Genomic DNA, 19,012 nt, shown 5'->3' on the forward strand with positions numbered 1-19,012 from the left:
ATGTTGGGAAATCAGTTGTAACGTTTAAATGAGTGACTGACCAACCTATCAACTGGTAAAAGCCCTTTAATCTTCTCAGAGGTGATTGCACTTTAAATACAAGATTTTTGTTAACCCAGCTTCTCTCTCTGATTAGTGAAATTTTTGGAATTTAGTGTAAAATTCAGGTATTATAAGAAGCTTTTTGGCAGGGAGCCTTGCCTTGGTGTCTTCCATTTCGTCTCTTTCTAACTCACAGATTTTCTGAGAACTCTGTAATTTCTTCCCAGTAGCTCCATGGCAGAGATGAATGAGGAATGGAGTAGTAGTATATTGTGTTATTTTGTAAACTGAGTGCCGTCTATTTTTTAACTTCACGTGAGGATTGGGAAAAGAAATAAAAAGCTAAGATTTATTTATCTCTTTTCTCCTCATATTGGTATGCATAGTCACAAAACATCCCATTTTATGTTAGTTTACTAGATAGAGTCTCAAAGAGGGTGACTTGCCTAAGGTCACAAGTCATAAATTTTGGAACAAGTATTCCTTGCTCCAGAGAGTTTTTTTTTCCATTTTACCTCCCTGCCTTTCAGTGTGAAAAGATTTTTCATTCATCTAAATGACTTGACTTCAGAAGTAAGCATTACTTAGTGGAAATTTTTATTTAAATTTTAAAAATTTAATTTATATTTTAAAGTTTAAAAATTATACTAGGTTGAAATTAATATAGTAAAGTTGTAAATTATATTAATACTGTGTCATCCAAGAAGGAAAAAGGATAATCATCCAATTACTTTGAAAATATTTAGTACCTTTTAAAAAAATTCTGTAATATTTGAGTTAGAAAATGAGAAAAACTAGAGTGATTTAGTGTCCTTGCCTGAATTTTGTTGTAGGCAGAATATCAGTCCAAATACATAAAAAAAAAAATAGGAATACAACATTCTGTTGGGTTGGCTTAGACTGCTTATTTTATTTTTTTAAGCAAACACTTCCTATCTTCTTTAAAATTCTTTTTTGGTAATAAATTTTGTAATGGATTTTGTAAATCCATGGTGTATGGATTTTGATGTTTAAAAAGCAAGATTAAATAGCCTATAGTAGGGTGTACAATTTGGGAAAAAAACAGCTTAAAGTAGTAAATCAAAATTCTGGCAAGTCAGTTTGCTAACTAGAGCAGACATAATATGAATGTAAATAAATATGTTATCTTGTGCTTTAATTTACAAGACTTTTTTTTCTACCAGCTTACTACAGGTTTGTTGCCATACTTTTTTTTTTGTGGCTATTTTTGTTAATAAATTCTGGTTCTGAGGGAAGGAAGAATAAATAAAAGTAGATAAAGTCACCATTTTTGCCATATACGATCACCTTAGAGTTCAAAGGACTTTTAGAAGTCACTAGCTGCTTTGTGCAGTGGCGTTTGAGAGAAGATGATGTTTTAGTTGGACTCTTTTGGTCATAAAGACAGTTTTAAGAAACTGAGGGTTTACTCTGAGGATGTGTGTGGGCTAGGACTGTAAAGACTTTAGGAAATCAATTCAACTCAAGGGACTCTGGGTCTGTACTTGTGTGTGTGCCTCTGTCTTGGCACTGTCCTAAATTTTGCATGCAATTATTTCACTTAATTCTTAAAACAATCCTAAGAGCCAGGTATTATTAGCATTCCCTTTAGATGAGGAAACTGAGGTTTAGGAGAAACTTGTCTAAAGTCAGTAAGTAGTAGAACCAAGATTTGAATACCGATAATCTGACTTCCGGTATGGGATCTTTGTCCCTGTACTATACTCTCTACATGATTCTTTATCATCTCCTGTTTTTGTTTTTTTATTTCCTTTGGAATTATCCTCTCCACCCCCCAAAAAAGTCTTATATTTTACTAGACCAGGAGTTCTTAACCTCAGTGGTCCCTGAATCTTAAAGAAGCCATAAATGACCTCCAGGTGAACAGTAACTCCTTGAAATTTTATGCAAATTTTTGAAAGTGTATTCACTTTTCTGGGGATAGGGTCCATAGATTTTATCCATTTCTCAAGGGTCTCTGACCCTCCAAAATAGTGAGAATCACTGCACTGTCAGCTGCTCTGGGGAAGGTAAGTATGAGTTTTCATCTTTGTATTCCTTAGCACCTGGTTTTTGATTGTTCAGAAATATTTGTTGAAGAGAATTTAACAAATAAGAGATTGTATGTGGGGAAATAAGCTTAAAATTAGTCATAATATGGGAGTCTTAAGATACCTTGAATGTTTACTAGATGGGTATGAGAGCATCAGTTTTATTTACTTGGTTCAGAAAATTGTTTTGTTACTGACAGGTTCAAATTTCCAGCTCTATGAAGTTAGGTTTTTTTTTTTTTTTTTTTTTTTTTTTTTTGTGGTACGCGGGCCTCTCACTGTTGTGGCCTCTCACTGTTGTGGCCTCTCCCATTGCGGAGCACAGGCTCCGGACGCACAGGCTCAGTGGCCGTGGCTCACGGGCCCAGCTGCTCTGTGGCATGTGGGATCTTCCCGGACCGGGGCACGAACCTGTGTCCCCTGCATCGGCAGGCGGATTCTCAACCACTGCGCCACCAGGGAAGCCTGAAGTTAGGTTTTTGAAATCAGAGCATAAAGGAAAATTTGTGTGTTCAAAACTGCTGTTGAAAGTCCCCTGATTTAGAGGCTGCTGTGTGATCTCTCAAGAAGACTAGTTTTTTTTTTTTCCTCCCCATCCAGTGTAAGAATAGACTGTTTTAGTACCTGATGGAGCGCTAAGGAACATAGTACATCTTTAAACATTAGAATCATACTCAGTGTTTGAAGTATTCTTAGTTATGAGAGCCACATGGAAATTGAGAGCAGCTGAGGGAATGGCAATATCGCATCTCCCATCTCAAGCTTTGGCTAGGGCACATGCCTACTGACTATAACAGAGTTACAGTTGTGGGGAAGTGCATGCAGTTTTTTTCCCCCTTAAGTATTTGTTCACACACATTTATTCCTATTGTCTCTTTCTCCTACAAGTAGAAGTTAGAAGTAGATGTTAGGTGAAAATCTGATGATTCCAGCATATGTTGTACTTTCTGTTCATTGTGTTCACGTGGAAGCATGGATTTTACTCTTAAGGTTTCATATAATATATTTTAACCAACAAAAAGTCTCATTTAGCCTAGTTTACCACGTGTCATAACTGCTTATATTTGTTTTACCCAATGTGTTGTTGTTGTTTTTTTTTAACCTAATGATGATAAATTCCTCTGTTCCCCAAATGACTTTTCATTTCTGTCTGGTTTCTTCCATAGCTAAAAGTCAAGATGTAACTTTTAAGCTTGTTGCTCATAAAGTCAATGTTAGGGATATATATATATTTTTTTCTTTTAGCTCCATATTCAGTTTATATGTTAGTTTTGGTCATACTTTAATCTCTGTTCTTTGTCTATGCATATAACGCCTTTTTCCCTTTTATCAGAGCTGTGCTCCTTATCCCTGTTTGATGAATGGAATAAGAACGACTGTCTTTTTTTTTTCATTTCTGTTCACCTTTTCATTGCACTGTAGCTTTTCTCTCTCCAGTTTTCTTATTTGCACAATGTCTCTGCTACACAAAACTAAAGTGGTGGTAGTGTTTATCTCTAGTCATTTAAAATGGTAAACACACACATTGTAATTGGGAATGTTACCAAGTAGAAGACCTCATGAATTTAATTCTATAGGAAATGCATGTTTCTTTATAGTATTGTGCTGGAGATGCGTTGCATAGTGTATCACAGATCCCTTTTGGATCTCTAAATTCTCTTTTAGCAATATTCTTTCAGAACAGCCCTCTATAACAGTTTCTTTTGTATTCTTGGCAATGTAAACCTCGAGGAAGTGTTATAGCCAGTGTCTCGTGTATAACAGTTAATGTTTAAAATCTCTTAATGCAGTGAGCTGTCACCATGTTTAATAAATTGCAGTATTGCATTAGCATAAATTCCTTTGGGTGCCAAGATATCTGTTGCACAGATACTTGCTATTATTTATAGATTTGTTTCTAACCTTTGTGGGTTGACTTACTTTTACTTTTCTATTCATTTGTCACCATGCAGTAGGATAATTCTTTAACTGACATATATGCAAAATAGTTTCAAGAAGAAACTATGAAAGTACTGAAAAAGCAGATCACTCAAACTTTTGGACCTTGGGCAGTATAAAGCTCCCATAATTTAAGTAGACATATTTCTTTGTCTTTATTTGAATGTGTTCTTATACTGCCTTTCCTCCCAATATTGGGTAAACTGCAGGAGTGTCTTGGGCTGATGAAATTAGATGGAGGCAGTAGCCTAATCATTTCCCTCTGGTTTTGAGCCGATGAGACTAAGGGTGTGTGTGTATTTATGTTTGTTGACATGGGGAGAAGTTCATTACTATCTTTATAGTTTATTTTAGAGTAAGCTGTTGATATTTTCTTCAAGTCTAAGTCTTCTTTTGGATTAAACTTTTTTTTTTTTTTTTTTTTTTTGCGGTACGCGGGCCTCTCACTGTTGTGGCCTCTCCCATTGCGGAGCACAGGCTCCGGACGCGCAGGCTCAGCGGCCATGGCTCATGGGCCCAGCCGCTTCGCGGCATGTGGGATCCTCCCGGACCGGGGCAGGAACCCGTGTCCCCTGCATCGGCAGGCGGACTCTCAACCACTGCACCACACGGGAAGCCCCTGGATTAAACATTTTTTTAATGGGAACTTCACTTTATTTGCTAGTCAGATTTGGGAATCAATAACTCTATCAGATATTATTTGAGTTATGGATGTTCTATTAGGATATCAGAATTAATTTTTAGAAGGAATAGACTGACTCATTAAAGTCTTTTAAATGTAATATTTTGATATTTTGATTTGCTAGTGATCTAATTTGCTAATTTATTGGATTGGCCAAAAAGTTCCTTCAGGTTTTTTTTTTTAATATCTTTATTGGAATATAATTGCTTTACAATGTTGTGTTAGTTTCTGCTGTACAACAAAGTGAATCAGCTATATGTAGACATATATCCCCATATCACCTCCCTCATGAGCCTCCCTCCCACCCTCCCTATCCCACTCCTCTAGGTCGTCACAAAGCATCAGGCTGATCTCCCTGTGCTATGCAGCAACTTCGCACTAGCCATCCATTTTATGTTTGGTAGTGTCAGTGCTACTCTCTCACTTCATCCCAGCTTCCCCTTCCCCACCTGTGTCCTCAAGTCTGTTGTCTACGTCTGTGTCTTTATTCCTGCCTTGACACTAGGTTCATCAGTACTGTTTTTTTAAGATTCCATATATGTGCGTTAGCATACGGTATTTGTTTTTCTCTTTCTGACTTACTTCACTCTGTATGACAGACTCTAGGTCCATCCTCCTCATTACAAATAACTCAATTTCTTTCCTTTTTATGGCTGAGTAGTATTCCTTTGTATATATGTGCCACATCTTCTTTATCTGTTTATCTGTCAATGGACATTTAGGTTGCTTCCATGTCCTGGCTATTGTAAATAGTGCTGCATGAACATTGTGGCACATGTATCTTTTTTGAATATGGTTTTCTCGGGGTATATGTCCAGTAGTGGGATTGCTGGGTCATATGGTAGTTCTATTTTTAGTTTTTTAAAGAACCTCCATACTGTTCTCCATAGTGGCTGTATCAATTGACATTCCCACCAACAGTGCAGGAGGGTTTCCTTTTCTCCACACCCTCTCCAACATCTATTGTTTGTAGATTTTTTGATGATGGCCATTCTGACCAGTGTGAGGTGATACCTCATTGTAGTTTTGATTTGCATTTCTCTACTGATTAGTGATGTTGAGCATCTTTTCATGTGTTTGTTGGCAATGTCTTCTTTGGAGAAGTGTCTATTTGGGTCTTCTGCCCATTTTTGGATTAGGTTGTTTGTTCTTTTGATATTGAGCTGCTTGTATATTTTGGACATTAATCCTTTGTCAGTTGCTTCATTTGCAAATATTTTCTCCCATTCTGAGGGTTGTCTTTTCATCTTGTTTAGGGGTTCCTTTGCTGTGCAAAAGCTTTTAAGTTTCATTAGGTCCCATTTGTTTATTTTTGATTTTATTTCCATTACTCTAGGAGGTGGGTCAAAAGGATCTTGCTGTGATTTATGTCATAGAGTGTTCTGCCTGTGTTTTCCTCTGAGAGTTTTATAGTGTCTGGCCTTACATTTAGGTCTTTAGTCCATTTTGAGTTTGTTCCTTCAGTTTTTAAGTGGAAATAAGAGACACATTTTTCATTTTCTCCAAGAACTTTATTGAACAATGTATTCACCCTTTTGTTCCACTACCTTCTGCCATTTTTCAGGCATATTCATAGTTCCATCTTTCCAAAACTTTTTATCTTTTTGAGCAAAGAACTGTTCCAGGTGCCTTTTACAGTCTTCTGGGGAATTGAAATTTTTTCCATTAAGAGAATTTTGTAAAGACTGAAATAAATGGAAATCCAAAGGTGCAATGTCTGGTGAATAGGCAGATGAATCAGAACTTCCCAGCCAAGCTGTAACAGTTTTGTCTGGTCATCAAAGAAATATGTGGTCTTGCATTATCCTGATGGAAAATTATGCATTTTTCTGTTGACTAATTCTTGCTGCTTTTTGTCGAGTTGGTCCAACTGGGAGCAGTACTTGTTGGAATTGATCGTTTGGTTTTCTGGAAGGAGCTCATAATAGAGGACTCCCTTCCAATCCCACCATATACATAATATCATCTTCTTTGGATGAAGACTGGCCTTTGGTGTGGTTGGTGGTGGTTCATTTCGCCTGCCCCACGATGTCTTCCATTCCACATTATTGTACAGTATCCACTTTTCATCACCCACCACAATTTGTTTTAAAAACAGAATGTTTTCATTACTCAGTAGAGAATTGCATGCGGAAATTCGGTCAAGAAGGTTTTTTCATTTAACTTATGTGGAACCCAAACATCAAAGAGATTAACAACCAAGCTGGTGCAAATGATTTTCAACGCTTGATTTGGATGTTTTGAGTATGTAGGCTATCTCCTGCATGGTGTAACATTGATTGTTCTCAGTTAATGTCTCGATTTGATCACTATCAACTTCAACTGGTCTACCCAACTGTGGAGCATCGTCCAGCGAGAAACCTCCAGCTCAGAACTTTGCAAACCACTTTTGCCACGTTCGATCAGTCACAGCACCTTCTCCATACACTGCACAAATCTTTTTTTTTGCATTTCAGTTGTGTTTTTACCTTTCTTGAAATAATAAATCATAATATGCAGGAAATGTTTCTTTCTTCCATCTTCAATATTAAAAAACGGCGGCACAAAAATTCACCAAGTTTCTTTCTTTTTTTTTTTTTTTTTGTGGTACGCGGGCCTCTCACCCCTGTGGCCTCTCCCGTTGTGGAGCACAGGCTCCGGATGCGCAGGCTCAGCGGCCATGGCTCACGGGCCCAGCCGCTCCGCGGCATGTGGGATCCTCCCGGACCGGGGCACGAACCCGTGTCCCCTGCATCGGCAGGCGGACTCCCAACCACTGCGCCACCAGGGAAGCCCCCCACCAAGTTTCTTTTTAAATGCACGCTGATATGACAGCTGTCACAATGCAATCTAACAATATTGTTTTGAATGAAGTTAAAGACAACTAAGCGCTGCTAGAGCCATCGTATGGGAAAACTGAACGAACCTTTTGGCCAACCCAATAGTATTAATTTTATTTTAGGTAAATGAAGCCAGTCTTGCAAAATCATTGGTAGATGAATTATCTCCAAATCAGTAGGTTAAACGTGTTAGAAAATAATCGTGAATGTTTGTCAAACATTTACTTTTTAAAAATTACTAGACACAGGCTTCTACATTTTGGCTACTTCCTCTATCTGCCAACTTTATGACACTATTTTAGTAAAAAAGATAAACTCATATTTGTAAATGTAAATTATATGAATTTTTAAAACTAAGACTATAATAGCCAGGTCTTTCTAAAACAAAACAAAACAAAAAACCCCTTATGGGGCTTCCCTAGTGGTGCAGTGGTTGAGAGTCCACCTGCCGATGCAGGGGACACGGGTTTGTGCCCTGGTCCGGGAGGATCTCACATGCCGCGGAGCGGCTGGGCCCATGAGCCATGGCCGCTGAGCCTGCGCGTCCGGAGCCTGTGCTCCGCAACGGGAGAGGCCACAACAGTGAGAGGCCTGTGTACCACAAACCCCCCCTCTCCCAAAACCCTTATGTTATAGTAACTCCTCTAGTTTTTTGCAAAAGAATAGGAAATTTTCTTTTTCAGTTTTCAATTTGTTAAGAATTTAGACTGATTTGTAAGGAAGAAAAATTTTTTTCTTGTACAATAAGCTGCAGCTTTTAAAATTGGGGTTTAACCTATTGTATCTAGGAATTGAAGTGACCTTTTACTAGTTCTCTGATACGATTTTAGCACCATCAACGAATATTTATCATCTTTTTTTTATACTTTTCCTCCCCTACCATTTTATTATGAAACATTTCAAACAGAAAATTGAAAGAATTGTGAGTGTTCATACCCACACCTAGTCTACAGTTTACACACTTCCTATATTCACTTTATTATATATCTTATTCATCACTCCATCCACCGTTCTGTTTTTTTTTTTTTAAATATATTTGAGTAAATTGAAGATATTAGGATATTCCACCCTTACATACTTCGTGTATATTATTAACTAGGGTGAGGTGTTTTTTTCTTTTTAGGTAAGATTTGCATGTAGTCAAATGCACAAACCTTTAATGTAACATCAGATGATTTTGACAAATGCTCCAGCTGTGTAACTTAAATCCCTACAGATATAGAACATTATTACCATCACCTCTGTAAGTTTCCTCCTGCCCAGTCAATACTCCATCACTGTTTTGATTTTTTTCACCATAGATTTGCGTTGCCTGTTTTAAAACTTCATATAAGTTGATTCATAGAATACTCTTTTGTGAGGCTTTTATCTCTCAGCATGATATATTAATGTTGCATTTTCTAGTACATTCCATTTTATTACTCTTGGTTTATTTTTAAGGCTCAGATCTGTTTTACACAGAAATTATTTATCTGCTTCTGAATTCTTAAAGCACTCTATTCTAAACTCTAAGATATTGATTATATTATAGCTATTTTTATTATATGTATTATAGCCATGTATATATAGCTGTTATATCATAGCTACTTATTTATCTCCACTACTCTGTATGCAGCATGTTCTCAGAACATGGTGTATAGAATATGCTCCATTAATACTTGTTGAACAGTCTATGGTTAGAAGTCTTTCTTACAGCTTTTGTTACAGAGATCCCAAACTTGGGGTACAATTATAGTGTGAAATTAGTGCTTGAATCAAGATTAAATAAAAATTTAATAACAATTTCACTTCGTCTGTTATCAGTTTTTTTCCAAGGAAGTCTTCATTTTTATGGTGAGCAAATGTGAGACTTTCAAATGACCACAAGGTTGAAAGAGACCATAATGTTCCTTATCATATAGGGATGAAGAATAAGAACCAATCCAATAATAAGGCTATTGCCAATTTAATTATGAGTTTTGACCTTTTATTTCCTTGGGTACATTATTTCAGTTTTCACTATATTCTTAGTACTTTGATAACCACATTTAAAGCGCTTTTTATTTTTATTTTATAAAATCACTGTATGTTCTGTTATTCTTGAAGAAAACTTATTTGGAAGCAGCACAGGATTGTTGCCTCTCAAAATAGCGCCAGTGAAAAGTTGGGAGTCCTATAGGATATGAGAAATAAAGAAGTATTTGCATTTTTGCCCTCCTTCCCTTCTTTTTCACTGATTATCCCCATCTAGGTCTGTACCTCTGCAAATCCAGATAAGTGAGGTAAACATGGAAAGGTTATTTATGAGTAGAACAAGGTGGTATAAGAGTTTACCTTAGGCAAGTTTTATATTAGACAGTCTTGTGCATATAATTTTGTCTGTTTTGATTGCTGATTTAATCTCAATATTCACTGTAGTTTACTAATAAGTACACTTCAAGTGAACTGTTCCTGTGCTTTAGAATGACCACTTATTTGGCAGAGCTGTGAAACAATAGGTGAACTTTCAGAGAACAAATGGGCAGCATGCTGTGTTGCAAAAGAATGTTCTGCCTTGTTCACCCTGTCCATATTTAGATCAGTCTGGCTGGCAGTGAAATGCAGAAGTGTTGGCCATACAGGTGCAGTGTTTTGCAGCTGTTGGAAACATTTGCCCTCCCCCTCACTCCCCACTTCTTCACATATAATTATGCTCTGTTTAAACCATTAATGCTAGAAGATGGGATTTGAGAATTTGCATGTCTGTTTACAAAAAGGTACAACTCAGAGAAATAATTGGTCATTTAGGCAGCTGAATTTAATTGCCTAGATGACTTGAAGTTTCCAAAGACTAAAACCTAGCCTTAAGGTCATAAACTTTTAGAATTATAAGAGACTGCCTTTGAAAGAACTTGTCTGCAGAGTTACTGCCCTCCAGACTGAACCTCTTGAGTTCAGGGCTTATATATTTTCATTTTTTAATATCCTGCAACCAGCATAACACCTGACACCTAGTAGACAACTTGATATATGTTTGTGAGTATCTTACGTTAGCAGATGAAGCCAAAATATTGTTTAGATGTGGTATGGTACTAAATTAGAAAATTATGATTTTTTCTTTAAGCCGATGCCTTGTGGTAAGTTTTATAGCAGTCTTAAGAACAAAGTGGGGCTTCCCTGGTGGCGCAGTGGTTGAGAATCCGCCTGCCGATGCAGGGGACACGGGTTCGTGCCCCGGTCTGGGAAGATCCCACATACCACGGAGCGGCTGGGCCCGTGAGCCATGGCCACTGAGCCTGCGCGTCCGGAGCCTGCGCTCCGCAAAGGGAGAGGCCACAACAGTGAGAGGCCCGCATACCGAAAAAAAAAAAAGAACAAAGTGCCATGGTAGCAGAGAGACGGGCAATGATTAATGCTGCCTGTGGTGGTCATCAGACACTTTATATTTTGATAGGTCATGGAAAATCTTTTCTAGACTACAATTAGAGAACTTGGTTTTGAAGAGTTTTCCTTATCTAAGAGACATCAATGTATTTTCCCCAAAGCAGTGTCTTTTCCTCCTTATCCCGATTTTGGGCATTTTTCATGCATTACATCATAAGGAGATTAAAGTTTAATGATTCCAAATCTGAAAGTTTTAGAGAAGAATGTTTTCCTTAAACCAAATAGAATAAATATTTTCTTTTCTGTAGTGTTTTCTGTAATGAAAAGAATGTAGGCTTTGGAGTCAGACATAGGTTTGAATCCCATCTTTTTGAATCCCAGCTCTTTAAACTGCGTTTACCTGAAGGACCATGCATCAGTTTCTCTGTCCATAAAAATAGGGGTAATACCTGCTGTAAAATAGTGGTGTAAGGATGAAATGAGCTACCTCCTAAAAGCGTGGCATCAGTATTCCTGGAACATATCAAGAGCTCAAGAAATATTATTACCTTTTTATTCAAAGGAGAATCTTGTAGAGTAAGCAGGATTATAGTACCCCTCTGGCATTTGTGAAGCTGTTATTCTAGGAGCCTGCACTGTGCCTTCAAGCTTCTATTCTTTTGGCATATATTTAGCACCCAGTATCTGCAAAGCAGGTAGAGATTTTGCAGTCTTGTTGGCGGAGGAAACAACAACAAATAGTTAAGGTAATGGGATACTGAGAGTAAATACATGGAGGTGCTGAGAAGAGGAAGGTCCTGATAAGCTGCACTGGTTAGGCATCCTTCATGACTGCAGGAGAGCTGCAAACTGGACCTTAAAGACAGAATGAAGGAGAAGGAAAAACATTCAGGCTTGAAGAAGATCAGAAAGATCAAAAGCTCAGGGCCTTTCTGGCAGAATTTTTTTTCCACCTTTTTTGAGATATAATTGACATTTAACATTTTGTAAGTTTAAGGTATACAGCATGTTGATTTGGTAAATTTATATACTGCAAAATGATTACCAGCATAGCATTAGCTACCACCTCCATCCTGTCACATCATTATCATTTCTTTTCTGTGGTGAGAACATCTAAGAAATACTCTTTAAGCAACTTGCAAATTTATAATACAGTATTATTAGCTATAATCACCATGCTGTACATTAAATCCCCAGAATTTGTTAATCTTACAACTGGAAGTTTGTACCCTTTGACCAGTATTTCCCCATTACCTCCACTGCCCAGCCCCTGGTAACCACCACTCTACTCCCTGTTTCTCTGAGTTTGGCTTTTTAGATTCCACATATAAGTGATATCATACTGTATTTGTCTTTCTCTGTGAGTTATTTCACTTAGCACAATGCCCTTAAGGTCCATCCATGTTATTGCCGATGGCAGGATTTCCTTCTGTCTCGTGGCTGAATTGTATATACGTACTGCATCATCTTTATCCATTCACCCATTGACAGTTAGGTTGTTCCCATATCTTGGCTGTTGTAAATAAAGCTGCGATGAATATGGGGATGCAGATCTCTTTGAGATCCTGTTTTCATTTCCTTTGGATGTATACCCAGAAGTGGCATTTTACTGGATCATATGATAGTTCTATTTTTAATTTTTTGAGGAACTTATATACTGTTTTCCATAGTGACTGCACCAGTTTACATTCCCACCAACAGTGTACAAGGGTTCCTTTTCTCCCCACCCTCACCAAACTTGTTATCTCGTCTTTTTGAGGATAGCCATTTTAATAAGTATGAGGTGATCATTCACTGTTGTTTTGATTTCCAGTTCCCTAATGATTAGTGATGTTGAGCACCTTTTCATGTACCTGTTGGCCAAGGTATGTCTTCTTTAGAAGAATGTCTATTCAGTTCTTTCTGACAGAATATTTTTATATTACTGGTAATAGTAGTTTCAAGTATTCAGAACAGAAAAATGTTGAGGCTGTCTGCAGTTGGCTGTGCTGATGTAGAGAAAGCAGGACGAAAGTACTCTGAATGTGCTATTTCCTCAGTTTTCTTGATTCATGAATAGCAGATCATTCTTATCTAAATGTTTAGGACTCTTAAACTTAATCCAGGGAGTGGCCTGCCACTTATTACATGTGTCTTTCTTTTAAAGCATAAGCCGGATAACATGTTTCCAATTCTCTGAGGTTTCTTGCTCAGAGTAATATATAAAAAGTCGTCAAGGTTCCACATTATCTTACCTACCAACTCCCTTAAATAATTTTACCAGTTTGACTTCGTTTCTTGCTACTTGCCCTCTCATCCACACTGCTCTATTTCCAGGAGTAGTATGGCAGGCATGCTGCCACTTCACAGCCCATACACTTCCTGTTCTTTCTGTCTATAAATCTCTTCCTTCACAGTCCACTGCTTGTTCCCTCAGCTCTCTCAGGTTTCTATTCAAATGCAATCGGAGAAAAGGGAATCCTTGTACACTGTTGGTGGGAATGTAAATTGGTACAATCACTATGGAAAACAGTATAGAAGTTCCCTCACATGTCAAGCACCATTCCTGCTGTTTTATTTCCAAAGCACTTAGAACCATATGACATACTATATATTTTTAAAGTGTATTTGCTCATTGTCTCTTCTAACCCCTCTAAAATATAAGCTCCTTGAGGGCAGAGATATTATTTATTTTATTCACAGCCATATTTCCCATGCCTAGCACAAATTATTCAATAAATACTTATTAAATGAATAAACTTTATCTTTCTGAGTTGTAAAAGAACTTTGGTCACCACAGACTTTTCTTCCCTTTATTGCCACTGAGTGACCAAAATGGGGCCTTCCTGAGCAGGACATCAGTTCATCTGGTCAACATTAAACATATACTTTGTGAATACAGGCATACCTTGGAGATATTACAGGTTTGGTTCCTGACACTAATAAAGTGAATATTGCAATAAAGGGAGTCAACAAGAGTTTTTTGGTTTCCCAGTGCCTGTAAAAGTTATGCTTACACTATACTGTCCATTAAGCATGCAATAGCATTATGTCTAAAAAAACAATGTACCTACATTTATAATATATTTATTTTTTTCCTTTTTATCTGGAATTCATAATGGTTGACAATTTGATCTCAGCCTAAGAGAATGGAAAAAAGTTTACACTTGATAGAAAGGGTCAGTAAAACTAGTAACATTTTTTTTTTGCAATTAATGTGAGAGAAAGAGGCTTAGAGAAGGAGAAGAAACAATGTGTCTTGAAAGTAAGTAGGGAAGTATCACAAGATTAGAATTAGTTCCGTGAAGCAAAATGTGATGAGAAATCATTGGACGATTTTGAGGGGTCTAGTAGTATAATTAAAGAAATATTTTTAGGGGGCTTCCCTGGTGGCGCAGTGGTTGAGAGTCCGCCTGCTGATGCAGGGGACACGGGTTCGTGCCCCGGTCCGGGAGGATCCCACATGCCGCGGAGCGGCTAGGCCCGTGAGCCATGGCCACTGAGCCTGCGCGTCCGGAGCCTGTGCTCTGCAATGGGAGAGGCCACAACAGTGAGAGGCCTGCGTACCGCAAAAAATAAATAAATAAATAAAAGAAATATTTTTAGGACTTTGATTTTTACAATTATTAGGATAGTCGAAGAAAAGTCAAAATTTAAGGACGTTTATTTTAAAAAGTTTGGTATATTTGAGGTTTGAAATAATCTGAACAAGAAAAATGAAGGAGAAATGACCACACCAGGAGAAATTGAGAAAAAGCAGTAATGAGAAGCTGTTTGGGGTGTAGGGGATATAGGAGGACAGTAAGTTTGAAATACCAACTTGGCATTATCATTGCTTTAGGATAAGAGATAAGAACTATAATTTACTCTGTTTCCATCCCTAGAAAAGAGGCTAAAAAATGAGGTGGCATTTGCTGTAGATTGCTTTTGGAATATGGTTTCTTCTCTACAATTGCCTAGTTAGCAGGGGGAGGGAGGAATGTTTTCACTAGGGGTAACAATATTTGTTGTATCCATTAGAAATTGTAGGTAATATGGATGAGATAAAAGGTACTGATGTAGTTTTAGAAATACTGAAATGATTTAGGGGAATAAAAGTTAGATGCATAAAAATGCTTTTGGTTTGCTAAAATTGCTATTTTTAGATGGAGTTTCCTTTTTAAACTTAATCTCAAGACTACATTTACTTTTGTCAATTTAATAGGTCCATCTGTTAATTTAATATGTGACAGTTGTCACAGGAAGTGGGGGAACATTTTTTTATCAGTAGGTATGTATATTGTTGGCTTTCAGATATGTTATACTCTCGGGTATCTAAGCCTATTAGACAAGAGACAGAAACTTAGAAAGATACAAATGGCAGAGCAATGTTTTTCAACAGAATTACTGTTCTGCTCTTTGGCTTTCCCTTTGTTATCCTATTCCTCTCCCTTCCCAGTTGCTCAGACGTACCCTTCTCCCGCTTCCTGCAGAGTTTAACACTTTTACTTCAGTGTTAACACATAGAGTAGACTAAAGAAGGGCAGATTTAGCCTAGACAGCTCAAATAGTACTTTTCAAGCACTGACTGTATGTTCAGTACTATGCTTGACTCCAAGCATACAAATGTGAATACATGTGATCCCTTGTCATGAGAAATTCATAGTAGAGCAGTCTAGTGGCAGAGCATCCACAATCTACAGTAATACTCTCATAGAGATACTTGAAGAGCTAGTTTTCCACTTAATAATTTTGACAGAAACAAATTTGTAAGCAGTCAGAAAATGGTCCTCTCATGGCCTTTCTTCATAGATATTAAAACCTGTTTTTAGAATTGCATGTTTTAATATTTTTTAGAATTACTCTTATAGAGGGCAAATAAAATACTCATTGTTTAGTATTGTTTGACCAATTTATTTTAAGTAGATTGACAAAAGCATTTTTGGTAGTATATTGAACTAAATATGGCTTTATTTTAAATTGTTCAAATTTTACATTAATTAAAATTAGTGTTATTAAAAAGTATCTTTTTAGTCTAAGCATGTTCTGATTCTTAACATTTTATTTAATCTTTAAGCTATATTCCTCTTCCTAGTCCCCTATTGAGTACTTTTGATCTTCTGTTTTTCAAAATTTTTTTTTCTCAGCATGAAAACCCTATTATTGCTTTATAGAAAAAAGATGTCTGAAAATTCATTACCAAATCCCTTTAGATGATAGCAGAATACATTTTTGCCTTGTTTTTTTTACTGTACCTTTTAACTTAAACTGGTCTCACACATGAACTTTCTTAGAATCAGGCAGTTCCTGGTTCCTATGGGACTTCCTGTTTTCTCAAATAAAAATAGAAAAGCACCTCAGAAAGGAAACCTGGTCAGTGTGAACTACTTTGTAGGCTCAGTTAGTCTTAGTGGTGACCTGGCTTATAGAGATCCAGGTATCTGAAAGCTTTGAATATTTTTGCATGCAATTTTAAAATAGAGGAAAAGGAGGAGATTCTAAATAATAACCAGAGAGATGCTACATAATCAGCCATGAAGTTGTTTGTATCTTTTGGGGGAGGGTGGGTGTATGGAGGTTGGATGGAAAGTGGTAAATCCTTTCTTTATAATATTTATTAGAAGTAAGAAGTTGTTTAATACTGAGACTTTATTCTTAGCTACTTTGATGTGCATATTTGTTTCTTGCCACTTTTCCAGATGTTAGCAAGGACTAGGAAGTTTTGTTTTTTAATCATTGGAAGTAAGAATTCTAAATGAATTATTCAGTTTTAAAGCATCTTGTAGATTTCCTCAAGTAGTAACTGCCTTTAGTCTATATTTTGAAGAGAAACCAAGTTAAGGTGAAGAAATGATAGTCATTAATAGTAATAATAGGTAACATATATTAAGTGTTTGACACTATGCCAAGCATTTTATATGGTTTATCTCATTTAATCCTCACAACTGTATAAGGTAGTTTTCATCATTACATCCTTCCATTACAGAAGAGGAAACCTCAACTTAGAGTGGCTAAATAGATGGTAGTTCAAGGCCACATTGCTAGTAAGTAGTGGAGCTAGGACTTGAACCAAGTCACTCTAAGTATTATAGAGCAAGCCACAAAATCATAGTGAGAATGGTAAATATAGTTAAGTCTGAAAAATTAGTTCCCCAACCTTTATTATCATCAGTTTGTTTATATATTGTTTGCATGTTTACATTCAGTTTTAGCATAGTACATGTTGGCATTTCTGAGGGCTTGTTTAGGGGGATTCTAATTCTTAAATGATGCTAATAGTTCTCTCTTTTTCTTTCCTTGATAGTAAAAAACCCCTTTGATGAAACATTTGGAAAAATAAAAGTAAGTAAAAAATCTTAATACTGATACTTTGTCTCATGTTTTATATGATAAAGGTAGTAGGATGACTATCACCTAAAAAGTAGTAATTTTAAAAGCAATAATTTTTCTTATTTTTGAGTATTCCTTGACCGCAGTATAATTAAATCTGACACCGATTTCCACCTAAGAGCTGACCTGTTTATCACTTTGAGGTAAAAGCCACTGCCAAGTAAAATGGCAGTGGCATGTCATCTGCGGATCTGGTCTTACCCTTAAAAGTATGCCTGTTTTCTTAATTGTTGGGTACCCTAGCAGTTTTTGTCTTTTTTGCCCTCCTTTTGTTCTCTTTCGATTTTTTGCTCATTGGCATGCCTTTTCAACTCTCAGGAAGGCAAAGGATTTAGAGTCTTATGCAACTTATTTATGATTCCTTTTTTTAAAGGATTTATAATATTAATTTTAACCTAAGTTTTACTCACATGAAAATATTTTTCACTTACCATTCATCATTATAGGCACTCCAAAGATTATATTTGAGTTTATATTATAATACACAATTAGTTGTTAATTTTTTTTTGTTTTTTATTATAGGAACTGACAGTAATACAGACCTGTATGGAAAACATTATTTGTTGTACTAAACAATATGTAATAATGTGTAATCAGATCCATAGAATGTTAACTTTAGATTGTTAGTAATGATTATTTTCTGTAGTATTTTATTGTGGTGATACTTGTTTTTTTAAAAAAGTTGACTTTATCATATTAAGTATAACATTGCTGCTGGCATCATAATTTAAATTTGCACTATATACTCACTGAACATTGAAAAGACAGGACTTTATTTTCTTCTGTATAATTTTCCCCTTGGGGGAACCTGAAGTTCCTAATCTCTAAATAATAATTGTAATGAAGATAATGGCAATTAACTTACGTTAAGTGTTTATTCTGTGCCAGGCACTATGCTAAGTGTTTAAAATCCATTAATATCATTTAATCAGGGACTTGATACAAAAATTGAAAATATCCTTGAGGAGAAAATTGGCTGAGATACAAGAGGGAAATATTTAAAGGTGATAATGTGTGAGAAAATTTGGTAGAGTCACCCTACAGTTTGGTTTTTCCCCCAAGAATGAGAACTTTGCTTCAGAGAATGATTTGTGTTAGTAAAAGAAAATCTGGAGCTTACCAAAACACACAATTAGAAGGTGGCTATTTCAAATTTAAAAATTATTTTTGTTTAATGGAAGGTTACTTGAAAGCTTACTTTAAATATGGATTTATTTGTAGATCTTTAACTTGTTTTCAGTGTGATCAGTAGACACATTTCAAGCTGAATATTAGGAGGCAATCTGAAAAGCAGACAGAATGGAAGAAGTTTGTAATGAAACTATAAGCCAATATAAGTTTCTGTAAGAAAGTAACTTTAACATTTGATTTACACCCTTTTCAGATTTACTTCTAGTTTAGCATGTTGGTGCTAAAGATTATTGAACCTTTCTATTTCTCAAAATTGATTTGTTCCCATTAATAAAATGTTCCATAAAAACTATTTAGATTGTAATTTAGTTGATCATTTGGATGGCACTTGACACCCTTGTAATATATAGATGGTCATTTTGAATGAGTTGCTGTTGGAAAAATAATTCTTGAAAAAATTATAGCTGAGCTTTTTGGGCATTTAAATGCATTGTATGCGAATGGAATGGCATGTATGTTATCCAGTATGAGATCTAGTTACATATGATTAGGTTTTGTAATTTCTTCTACTTGTCTAGTCCAGTGTTTTGTTGTTGTTGTTGTTGTTGTTGTTTTTAACGTATTATTTATTTTTTGGCTGCATTGGGTCTTCGTTGCTG

General features: G+C 36.3%; 1 protein-coding gene across 2 annotated transcripts in view; it reads left to right on the top strand.

The window, feature by feature from the left end:
- The window catches only part of LEMD3 (LEM domain containing 3), a 68,118-nt gene that overhangs the window by 16,528 nt on the left and 32,578 nt on the right, over positions 1–19,012 (top strand). For both annotated transcript variants that reach the window (XM_059080338.2, XM_067009690.1), the window contains exon 2: positions 17,137–17,174. In XM_059080338.2, the coding sequence (XP_058936321.1) occupies positions 17,137–17,174 (38 nt within the window). The remainder of the gene's footprint in view (positions 1–17,136; positions 17,175–19,012) is intronic.

The sequence above is a fragment of the Kogia breviceps genome, chromosome 12 (assembly GCF_026419965.1).
Source record: "Kogia breviceps isolate mKogBre1 chromosome 12, mKogBre1 haplotype 1, whole genome shotgun sequence".
NCBI classification, from domain to species: Eukaryota; Metazoa; Chordata; class Mammalia; order Artiodactyla; family Physeteridae; genus Kogia; species Kogia breviceps.